At 47.3% G+C, this 11,305-nt stretch overlaps 1 protein-coding gene across 1 annotated transcript; it reads left to right on the top strand.

The window, feature by feature from the left end:
• Nucleotides 1–1,562: 1,562 nt before the first annotated feature.
• Nucleotides 1,563–9,179, top strand: LOC135014125 (tubulin alpha chain). The gene is made up of 4 exons (XM_063952686.1): nt 1,563–1,690; nt 7,232–7,454; nt 7,579–7,727; nt 7,843–9,179. The coding sequence occupies exons 1-4, from the start codon at nt 1,688–1,690 to the stop codon at nt 8,815–8,817; spliced, it is 1,350 nt and encodes a 449-aa protein (XP_063808756.1). The 5' UTR covers nt 1,563–1,687; the 3' UTR covers nt 8,818–9,179.
• The last annotated feature ends 2,126 nt before the right edge of the window (nt 9,180–11,305 follow it).

The raw sequence follows: 11,305 nt of genomic DNA, 5'->3' as shown, positions 1-11,305 counted from the left end.
TAGAAGACTGCAGGAGTCTTCAGCCGCCGATTTTGGACCTCTTCTGACTTCAGCATCTGCAAGGGGGCCGGCGGCGCGGCTCCGGTGACCATCCAGGCTGTACCTGTGATCGTCCCTCTGGAGCTGATGTCCAGTAGCCAAGAAGCCAATCCATCCTGCACGCAGGTGAGTTCACTTCTTCTCCCCTCAGTCCCTCGTTGCAGTGATCCTGTTGCCAGCAGGACTCACTGTAAAATAAAAAACCTAAGCTAAACTTTTTCTAAGCAGCTCTTTAGGAGAGCCACCTAGATTGCACCCTTCTCGGCCGGGCACAAAAATCTAACTGGAGTCTGGAGGGGGGTCATAGGGGGAGGAGCCAGTGCACACCACCTGATCTGGAAAAGCTTTACTTTTTGTGCCCTGTCTCCTGCGGAGCCGCTATTCCCCATGGTCCTTTCAGGAACCCCAGCATCCACTAGGACGATAGAGAAATAAATAAAAGTGTGTGATGCACGGGACTTTACGTTCACTTTCTAGAGAATCACCCAGAAGCATTAGAAGAGGGGCCCTTAAAAATGTTGCTATGGGGCCCACAAAGTTTTAGCTATGTCCCTGATAAGGGGCAATGGGGCAGATGTATTAACCTGGAGAAGGCATAAGGAAGTGATAAACCAGTGATATGTGCAAGGTGATAAAGGCAGCTGCCAATCAGCTCCAATATGTAAATTAACAGTTAGGATCTGATTGGCTGGTGCCTTTATCACCTTGCACATATCACTGGTTTACCACTTCCTTATGCCTTCTCCAGGTTAATACATCTGCCCCAATGTTTCAGAGGGGTTTTGCAGGGTTAACGATGCATTCATAACACGGTACCACCCCATTCAGCATCGCTTTATCTAACGCCAGCAGTGAATAACCAAACGTTCTCCTCACGTCCAGCACAGGCAATCTAAGCCCATACCTAGCTCACCCGAGAGCTGCTTGAAAGCATAGCTATAGAGCTCACCGGTATTGCTACAGTATGGCCAGCTTGCAGGACACCCGCATTACGGGCAGCTCTGCAATTCATGCTCTGAAGGGGCCACTTCACTCACTGCGAACGATTATATTACACAGGCTGCGGCATGAGCTGCAGTCGGACTAGCCTGTGCTATGTAGTAGAAAATGACACACAGCAGCCTGCAGGTTATACAGGATAAGGAGTCAGCCCAGAGTGGAGGGCAGCACGGCCCGGGATATCAGGTCATTACCATGTTAGGAGTTAGACCTGTGCGGGCTTTCTAGCACTGATAAGCCTTCCCTCCCATCCCAATACTAGTAGCTCGCCATTGCCGCAAACGCACAACCAACAGCAGCAGACCAGGGAGCTGGAACAGTCACGTGATGCTGCCAATCTGCGCGCACTACTGCAGCTACCACTTCCGCCCGCCACTGCGCCCAGCAGCCTGACGCCTGACCGCCTTTTACGTTGTATTTCGAATATTCGAAAGAGCCAATCACCGATGGCGCCCCGTCAACTTACCCGCCCCTCAAAGCAGTCACGCCCACCTGACGTCACCCAGACCAAGCTGTTAAAAGGCCGCGCCCGGCGCGCATTCCAGGGCAGTTCTTACCGAGACTCCTTGCTGTCGACCGGTGAGAATCCAGACTTCCTCCGCCGCTATTTCCCTGTCTCTGTTGTGTGGAACTTATAAACCGAGCAGTCATGGTGAGTAGCGTGCGTGGAGAACGCACTTATACGTGTGCTGCTTCTCCCTAATGTCCAGTAAGCGTGGGTTCTGTAGTTCAACAATAAGAGTGCCACATGCTGACTGCGTCACATGCTCTGGGCGAGCTGCTTATGTGGCGCGCAGGTAGCCGCTCGGGCTTAGTCACATAGGTGTCCGGGTGTGGGCGGCGGAGTAGTGCCGGCGTCATGTGAGCGTAACGGCCACCGTGCTGCCCGGTACACTGTGCCGGGTGTGTTAAACGTATGGGCGGTATGGATGGAGTGCTGTGCCGGGGCGGCAGTGACGCTAGGAGCCGCGCACCCGCCGAGCCCATCCCAAACCCTCCCCCTCTATTGGCGGTCACCCTCCCCCCGCTGCCGCAGCCCTGCCCTTCTTTCCCCGTCTCTGACGCAGCACACTGCCTCATGGCAGCGCTTTCCCTGCTGCTGGCCGGGCACTGCGTGTGCGCGGAGGAAGCGCGCGCAGACCTAGCGGAGTGATACCAGTGCCTGCACTGCGGCTGTGGCAGAGAGCGCGCTGTCACTGTGCCGCAGATGGCCGATCCTGATAATTGGGCTGGTACTGCCTTGATGAACATAACATTACTCGTGTGCTACCCTGCAGCGGACCTGTACATGTGGGGGCCGGCTCAACACACCGCCGATATCCTGTGGCTGCTAGCCCCTTCCCATCATCAGTAGCAGCCCGGTTTCGCCAGGGAGCGAGGCGGTGGGCGCATGGTCAGGCTGCCCGGTATCTGCCGCTTGTGCGATGGATGAAGTCATCGCTTACTGGTACCCGGCCATGTGATGTGATGACTCAGTCTGATTTCCTGCTAGGGCTTGTTCAATGCAGATAACCCGCCAGTGCCCTTTGTGGGTGACTGCTCTTGGCAGAATTGCCGCCTAATATCTAACCTAATATATTTAGAGCTATTGTCCTGTAACATTACATATAGCTAATGGAGTACTTCTCGCGTTCCTTCCTTATTTGGGCTAGGCGTATCCTTCCAAATTGTAATTCATGTAGTTAATGTAGCGCCAGTGGTTTCTATACTATTTTACTTAATTTTTTTTTTATTTTTACACTAATCTACAATAAGACAAGTAGTAAGACAGACCAGGAAGGCCTTGCTTGCAAGTATGTTATGCTCCTATGTATGTATATAATACACTCACAATGTTTAATAGCTGATGTTTCAGTCCTTTAAGGATCTGATTATCGCAAACCATGGGTCTGATTCCCACCATATCCCTAACTGGAGTTTGTATATTCTCCCTGTGCTTGCGTGGGTTTCCTCCCACAATCCAAAAATATACTGGTAGGTTAATTGGCACCCCACAAATTAACCTAAGCGTGAATGTGTGTGCGCCTGTATGTGTGGTAGGGAATATAGCTTGTAAGCTCCACTGGGGCAGGGATTGATATGAATGGCCAAAATACTCTGTAAAGCACTGTGGAATATGTGTGCACTATATAAATAACTGGTAGTAAATAATAACCCATATCCCATCATATGTAGGTACTAGTGCAGGTCATGCTTTCTCCACTGAGGATAGGATATAAAGGGGTGAATTCAGTTGATATGGTGCCTGATTTCCTGTCTAAAGTGACTTGAAACTGCAGTGGTAAAATTCCTTTGATGCCCATTATTGTGCCAATTAGTTTCTAGTTAGCTACAAAACAGACTAGCATAAAACATACATATTGGGAGAACGATAATTTACATAGGCGCTCCTGGGTTATAACTCGTAAGATCATGCAGGAGTTTACGTAGGGCACCCAGAATGCATCCAATCATGACATGTGACTTTGAATAATCACCATGGCAACGCCACAGGGTGGTTCATAGGGACCCTTACAAACTTGCCTTGGGGCCTACATTCTAGTTGAATTGCTCCATTGGTTGCCATCTAGTGGCAGTTGTGTGGAATAACTATTGCATACCCCCAGTTCTTTAGAAGCATTTATAATGTATGAAGCTTGCTGGTAATGGAATTATGGGGCCTAGTTAATAGTCTAAACGTTTATCATATTGCTAATGAGATGCGTACACTTGGCTTGCACCCATTAGTTCTTTTAATATCATTCTTGGCATTGGTGGTTTAAGCAGACTGGACAAGTCCCATTAACCTTCTGGTCTTTGACATCAATTTGGGACCTGCAGGTACTTTCACATTTCTCTGCTAACTTGTTGGTTTGTCACGAAGACTTGTCCTTTCAAGAGTGCTTATTCCTGTTTCCCTTATTTGAAGTAAGTGTCCTGGACTAAATTTTTAAGCTTGCGAACATTTTGTGCTAGCCATAAACAGTCCTAAAACACAATTTAATGTGTGGCAAGTGATTATTCTTTTTTGGTTCAAGCCTGAGCGTAATGCAGACACGTGCTATGCTAGCGCCTGAGCATTCTGTGTACACTATATTGTGGCTGGTTTTGTTGCTGCCAGTCTGGCATTCCTCAGTGAGGCAGTCGGAGAAATGTGCTGGTTTCAGCCGGATTCTAGAGTAGATCACAAATTAGTATGTGAAGCATATGATTAAGCATCTGCTGCATAGAACAATGGGGCTTACCAGCATGGGCGTGCCAGGGGCACTCTGACAGAACAGTAATCATTAGATCTTTGTGTTTGATACTGGAAACGGTTTAGGTAAGTTACTAGGACACCTCTTAGAGCACGGAATGCTATGAAACATGTTGGCAGCTCTGCATTAATAAAATGTTTGTCCTAGCTGGTATTTTATAGAAGTGTTAAGGTGCATACACACTGGGCGTTTTTGCCCAGCATGTATGCACAGCGATCATTGCTGGCCTGAAAAGCGCTCAGTGCATACAGTGCTTTTTTCCCCTGCCCAGTGATGTCAGCGGGGGGGAGTGGCTTTCCATAGCAGGATGCAATACCAGTAGATGAACGGTGGCCGCTAGCGATGAAGCGGGAGCGCTCATCACCGGGGCATACACACTGGGCGGTTTTGAGCTGAAAGCAGCTCAGCACACCAAAAGTGAGCTGCTTTCAGCTCAAAATCGCCCAGTGTGTATGGGCCTTTAGTGCAAAGTCAGTAAGGCTAAGGGGTCTATTCATGTACAAAACGAAATCAGAATTGCTACTTATCACTATACATCGCTTCGATGCGATGTATAGCCGTGATAAGTAGCAATTCATGTATACTTACCCTTCCGTCGATGCGCTGCGGTGTCTGGGGCTCCCGCGGTGACGTCTTCTCCGGCGGTCCCTTTGCGCATGGTGTTGACCTCCCGGCCGGCCGCAGTGGTTGCTGGGAGGTCGGGGGCGGAGCCAGCACGAGGTGTCGAGCAGCGATCAGGGAAGCATTGAGCTTCCCTGACGTCTCCGCACCGCAGTTCAGGTTACGCCGTCCTCAGATGGCGAACCTGAACTCCATGGAGAAGCGGAAAGCAGAGCTTTCCGCACCTTCATGAATCGCACTCACCATGCAAAGGTATGGTGATGCGATTCAGCCACAGAGCGGGGGTACCGCTGGAGAAGTCAGAGACTTCTCCACGGTAACCAGCTCTGTGAATTGCGGTAAGCAGAGAAAAGCCCTGTTTACCGCAAAACAGGGCTTTTCTCTGCTTCATGAATAGACCCCTAAATGTCCTCAATTGCTGGTTTCAAAGTCACTGAAGTTGCGGGTATTAATGTACTTAGTTTAATGTTGTATTGGCTTTGTGTAATGCATTTTTTTTTTTTTTTTTTTTAAGAGCAATGTAGTGTTATCCAGGGTTCACGTTTTTACTGTCTGCCATGTTTGCTTTTCTTAGTGTGGCTTCTGTTATCAGTAGCTGTGGTGTGATTGGCAATATTGGGCTGCATGTGATCAGTGTGTTAGTGATATGTGGCCTTCCAGCTAGTGTGGAACTACACATCACATCATGCCCTGTCACTTTTAGTGTTCTTGTAAAAAAAAATGTGCAAGGCATGCTGGGATGTGTAGTTCCACAGCAGCTGTAGGCACTGCATCTTGAATACCCCTGGTCTGTGATCAGATCACATACATTCTTGCTACCATCTTCTGCAGTGTGCACTGTTCTTTGTTGCAGTCAGACCTCCTGTCCCTTAACAAGAAACTTGTGCTGATGGTGTTCATACACTTTGAATGCAAACCTTCAGCTCAGCAGAGCCTTTAGGGACATATGGGGAGATCTGTCAAATCTTTTAAAGAGGACACATGGAGGGGCTGTCTATCAGCCAATCAAATTGTTTATCTAGTCCATTATATAAAATGTCAAATTCAGTTGCTATGGGCAACAACGTATAAATTACCCTTTTAATGAGTTTTAACCTGTACAGTCTGATAAGTTCAGACATAAAGGTGTGCACACGGTGAGATATTTTTTTGTTTGTGATTGTGACTATATAGTCAAAATCAGAGTGCAGATCGCAAGGTGAAAGTCGCATTGCGATACTGATGCGTGGTCGGTATTGCATGCCTAGTTAGACTGTGCAGGCAAGTCAATTTTGGGTGGTCTTCAGTATGCTGGCGGTCTGGATCCCGGCGCACAGTAAACCGGCGCCGGCATACTGACACTTATTCTCCCTCATGGGGGGTCCACGACCCCCTTGGAGGGAGAATAAAATAGTGTAGCGCGCCACCGTGCCCGTAGCGAGTGCAGTGAGCCCGCAAGGGGCTCATTTGCGCTCGCCACACTGTCGGTAAGCCGGCGGTCGGGCTTCTGGCGCTGGTATGCTGGTCGCCGGGAGCCCGACCGCCGGCAAACCATACCACACCTGTAAATTTTGGCTATCTCGTGTAAAAGATATTCAAAATTGAAACTTAGCCAAAATCTGACAAAGCCAGTATCGCAAGCAGTGTCATTATATGCTTGTGATACTGACCTAGTCCCTGTCAGTGAGAATCGGGCATAGCCCGAATCTGTGTATGCACCTTTAGGGTTAACATGGTCATGGCCCCTGTAAACAGGCTGCTATCAGGAATTTCTATTCAAGCCCCCTCATGCTTGGAAGAAAATCCATGTTAACTGCAGGCTGCCTCTGGGACTAATTGAGTAGCCCTGCTGCTTTAATAAGCCTGCTGTAAATTACCACAGGCAATTTAATTTCTCCCAAGGCAAATGTACCCAAAGTCTGAATCGCTGCAAAATAGCTGGTTCTGTCACAAAACTTTATGTACTATTTTGTCACAAGTCATGTGTCTGAGTGATGCATGCACTGTATGTTGTATCATGTCTCATGATTACAACTTGGGCATAGGTACAATCGATACCCAACATGTAAAATCTTCTTAGTCACATATACATACCTCCTTTAGGGGGACATTTACTAAGCAGTGATAAGAGCAGAGAAGTGAGGCAGTGGAGAAGTTGCCCATGGCAACCAATCGTCACTGAAGTAACATCTCTAATTTGCATACTATAGAATTATACAGAGCTGCTGATTGGTTGATAGGACAAATTCTCCACTGGCTCACTTCTCTGCTCTTATCACTGCTTAGTAAATGTCCTCCTTTGTCTCATGCTGTATTTAGTCCTCATGGTGAAAGGTTTTTGTGTTTTCTCTTTCCAGCGTGAATGTATCTCTATACATGTTGGTCAGGCTGGTGTGCAGATCGGCAATGCCTGCTGGGAACTGTACTGCCTGGAGCATGGCATCCAGCCTGATGGGCAGATGCCCAGTGACAAGACCATTGGAGGAGGGGATGATTCCTTCAACACATTCTTCAGTGAGACTGGAGCTGGCAAACATGTCCCCAGAGCTGTGTTTGTGGACCTGGAGCCAACAGTCATTGGTAAGTTATTTGCTTTCTAAACACTTTCATTTATATTTTTGTCTACTTGGCTCATATGTAGTTATCCTTAATGACTGGCACACGGCAAAATGTCTTAATTTACTAAATGTATATATTTTTGCAGATGAGGTGCGTACAGGTACATACAGACAGTTGTTCCACCCAGAGCAACTGATCACTGGAAAAGAAGATGCCGCAAACAATTATGCCCGTGGTCACTACACAATTGGCAAGGAAATCATTGACCTAGTGCTGGACAGGATCCGGAAACTGGTATGTATATTTGCCTCAGTGGGGGCATAGGTCATAAGTGGACAGCACACTTTTTATATCACTGCACTTTGTTAAATGCCATGAATGTAAAAAATGTTTTGTTCTATTCACACAGGCTGACCAATGCACAGGTCTTCAGGGATTCCTGGTCTTCCACAGCTTTGGCGGCGGTACTGGCTCTGGTTTCACCTCTCTGTTGATGGAACGTCTCTCTGTTGATTATGGAAAGAAGTCAAAGCTGGAATTTGCTATTTACCCAGCTCCCCAAGTGTCCACTGCTGTTGTTGAGCCTTACAACTCCATCCTTACCACTCACACCACCCTAGAGCACTCTGACTGCGCCTTCATGGTGGACAATGAGGCTATCTATGACATCTGCCGTAGAAATCTAGATATTGAGCGCCCCACTTACACTAACCTGAATCGCCTTATTAGCCAGATAGTGTCCTCTATCACTGCTTCTCTTAGATTTGATGGAGCCCTGAATGTAGATCTAACAGAATTCCAGACCAACTTGGTGCCCTATCCTCGTATTCATTTCCCTCTTGCCACCTATGCCCCAGTTATCTCTGCAGAAAAAGCTTACCATGAACAGCTGACAGTAGCTGACATAACAAATGCTTGCTTTGAGCCAGCTAATCAGATGGTTAAATGTGACCCACGCCATGGTAAATACATGGCTTGCTGCCTGTTGTACCGTGGTGATGTGGTGCCCAAAGATGTTAATGCAGCTATTGCCACCATCAAGACCAAGCGTAGTATCCAGTTTGTGGACTGGTGTCCTACTGGCTTTAAGGTTGGTATTAACTATCAGCCACCAACTGTGGTTCCAGGTGGGGATCTGGCCAAGGTACAGCGTGCAGTATGTATGCTGAGCAACACCACTGCTATTGCAGAGGCCTGGGCTCGCCTGGACCATAAGTTTGACCTTATGTATGCCAAGCGTGCCTTTGTGCACTGGTATGTGGGTGAGGGTATGGAGGAGGGAGAGTTCTCTGAGGCCCGTGAGGACATGGCTGCCCTGGAGAAAGATTATGAAGAGGTTGGAGCAGATAGCGCTGATGCAGAAGATGAAGGAGAAGAGTATTAAAAACCTTTTCAATTCACTTGAAATGTGCTTTCTTTTAGCTAACTGTCCATCTAGTATTTTTTTTTTAGAGTGCCATTTAAAATATGGTTCCTAATAAGTGAAGACTGAGTTTCTGCAAGTTAAAAGTGAGACTTGATGAAGTAAGCATACAAATGGGGATGAAGTTCTGGAGTTGGTTTACTTAAGTCTGTTCACATTTTCAAAGTGTTTAACTTGTGCTGTTAGTAATGCTTCACAATGCAGTGCGAAAGGAATGCACTGTAGTGACCAAATACAAAGTTTCCAATGACCATGTACAATTACAGTACTGAGCAATTTTGGGACTTGATGCTTTTACTGTATTAAATTTAGCAATTCTACCAGTTTCTTGAGTATTAACCTTGTGCACTTGCATTAATTTAGTGATTTTTCACATCCTGCTTGAAAATAAGTAGCTTCAGTTCACAGTAAAGGTAATATCCTGAAACTATTCACATCACACACTGCTAACAGGAGCAAGCTGTAGATTGATATGAGTGTGCATGGGTACACTGAAAGCAGTATATATGTGCCAGAGTTGAACAAAGGATTATGGAAAGATGTGTTGGTGCAACTTAGCTCATATCTATTGACAACATAGCAAACAAGTAGTTGCTGTTTACACCCACACCTGTACCCTAATCATAATGCTTAACTGGATGTATATTGCCCTCATAATGTGATCACACCATGGTACTTATAAGCTGATTGTCAGCTAACACCACAATGTCTGACTACTTTATTTTTACACTGTAGTTTTTGGTTTGGACATATCCATTTAAATCTGTCCCACCTGCAATACAATATAGTCTTACTAATGTATTTTTGGGTGAGCCTAAACTGGGAAGGAAGTACAGAATCCTATAATCTAGTAAATATAGACCAGTATGTGGCCCATTTCAAAATGCCTAAATACTGATGGTTTCTTGAGACTTCTGTCAAAATTGGCATAATGAGTATACAAGATCTCAGTGAAAGGTAGACCATCTGCTGGGCATATTTATCAAGTTGGTTTTTCATAGAATTCTGCTGTTTTTGCATAAGTTTATGTATCCGAAATCTGCAACAGACTAAGGGGCCCTATACACTAGCCGATCCGCCGCCGAGCTGCCCGACGGCGGATACGGCCGACTAGCGACCCGGCGGCGGGGGGGCAGTGACGGGGGGAGTGAAGTTTCTTCACTCCCCCCGTCACGCGGCTGCATTGAAGTGCAGGCAAATATGGACGAGATCGTCCATATTGTCCTGCATGCACAGCCGACGGGAGACCAGCGATGAACGAGCGCGGGGACGCGCATCGTTCATCGCTGGAGCCTCCACACTGAAAGATATGAACGAGTTCTCGTTCATTTATGAACGAGATCGTTCATATCTTTCCAAAAATCGGCCAGTGTGTAGGGCCTATATAAGGCTGCAGTCCTTAAAATGTCAGTGGGGATGCAGATGACCAAACTGAGAAGCAGTTAATATTTTGTGTGTATATAATAAGAATATATTTCTCTATCGTCCTAAGTGGATGCTGGGGTTCCTGAAAGGACCATGGGGAATAGCGGCTCCGCAGGAGACGGCACAAAAAAGTAAAGCTTTTACCAGATCAGGTGGTGTGCACTGGCTCCTCCCCCTATGACCCTCCTCCAGACTCCAGTTAGATTTTGTGCCCGAACGAGAAGGGTGCAATCTAGGTGGCTCTCCTAAAGAGCTGCTTAGAGAAAGTTTAGCTTAGGTTTTTTACTTTACAGTGAGTCCTGCTGGCAACAGGATCACTGCAACGAGGGACTTAGGGGAGAAGTAGTGAACTCACCTGCGTGCAGAGTGGATTTGCTGCTTGGCTACTGGACACTAGCTCCAGAGGGACGATCACAGGTACAGCCTGGATGGTCACCGGAGCCGCGCCGCCGGCCCCCTTGCAGACGCTGAAGAGAGAAGAGGTCCAAAATCGGCGGCTGAAGACTCCTGAGTCTTCATAAAGGTAGCGCACAGCACTGCAGCTGTGCGCCATTTTCCTCTCAGCACACTTCACACAACAGTCACTGAGGGTGCAGAGCGCTGGGGGGGGCGCTCTGAGAGGCAAATAAAAACCTTATTAGAGGCAAAAAAATACCTCACATATAGCCCACAGAGGCTATATGGAGATATTTAACCCCTGCCTAACTTCAAAAATAGCGGGAGACGAGCCCGCCGAAAAAGGGGCGGGGCCTATCTCCTCAGCACACAGCGCCATTTTCTCTCACAGAAAAGCTGGAGAGAAGGCTCCCAGGCTCTCCCCTGCACTGCACTACAGAAACAGGGTTAAAACAGAGAGGGGGGGCACTGATTTTGGCGATATTGTGTATATATATATATAAAAGATGCTATAAGGGAGAAACACTCATATAAGGTTGTCCCTATATAATTATAGCGTTTTTGGTGTGTGCTGGCAGACTCTCCCTCTGTCTCCCCAAAGGGCTAGTGGGTCCTGTCCTCTGTCAGA

This window comes from Pseudophryne corroboree, chromosome 2, assembly GCF_028390025.1.
Source record: "Pseudophryne corroboree isolate aPseCor3 chromosome 2, aPseCor3.hap2, whole genome shotgun sequence".
Taxonomy (NCBI): domain Eukaryota; kingdom Metazoa; phylum Chordata; class Amphibia; order Anura; family Myobatrachidae; genus Pseudophryne; species Pseudophryne corroboree.
Note: the sequence above shows the minus strand (reverse complement) of the source record. Positions and strands in the feature narration are given on the sequence as shown.

Coding starts and splice junctions, on each gene's coding strand:
- LOC135014125 (XM_063952686.1), top strand. Junction 7,455..7,578: donor CCTGGAGCCAACAGTCATTG/GTAAGTTATTTG, acceptor ATATTTTTGCAG/ATGAGGTGCGTACAGGTACA. Junction 7,728..7,842: donor TGGACAGGATCCGGAAACTG/GTATGTATATTT, acceptor CTATTCACACAG/GCTGACCAATGCACAGGTCT.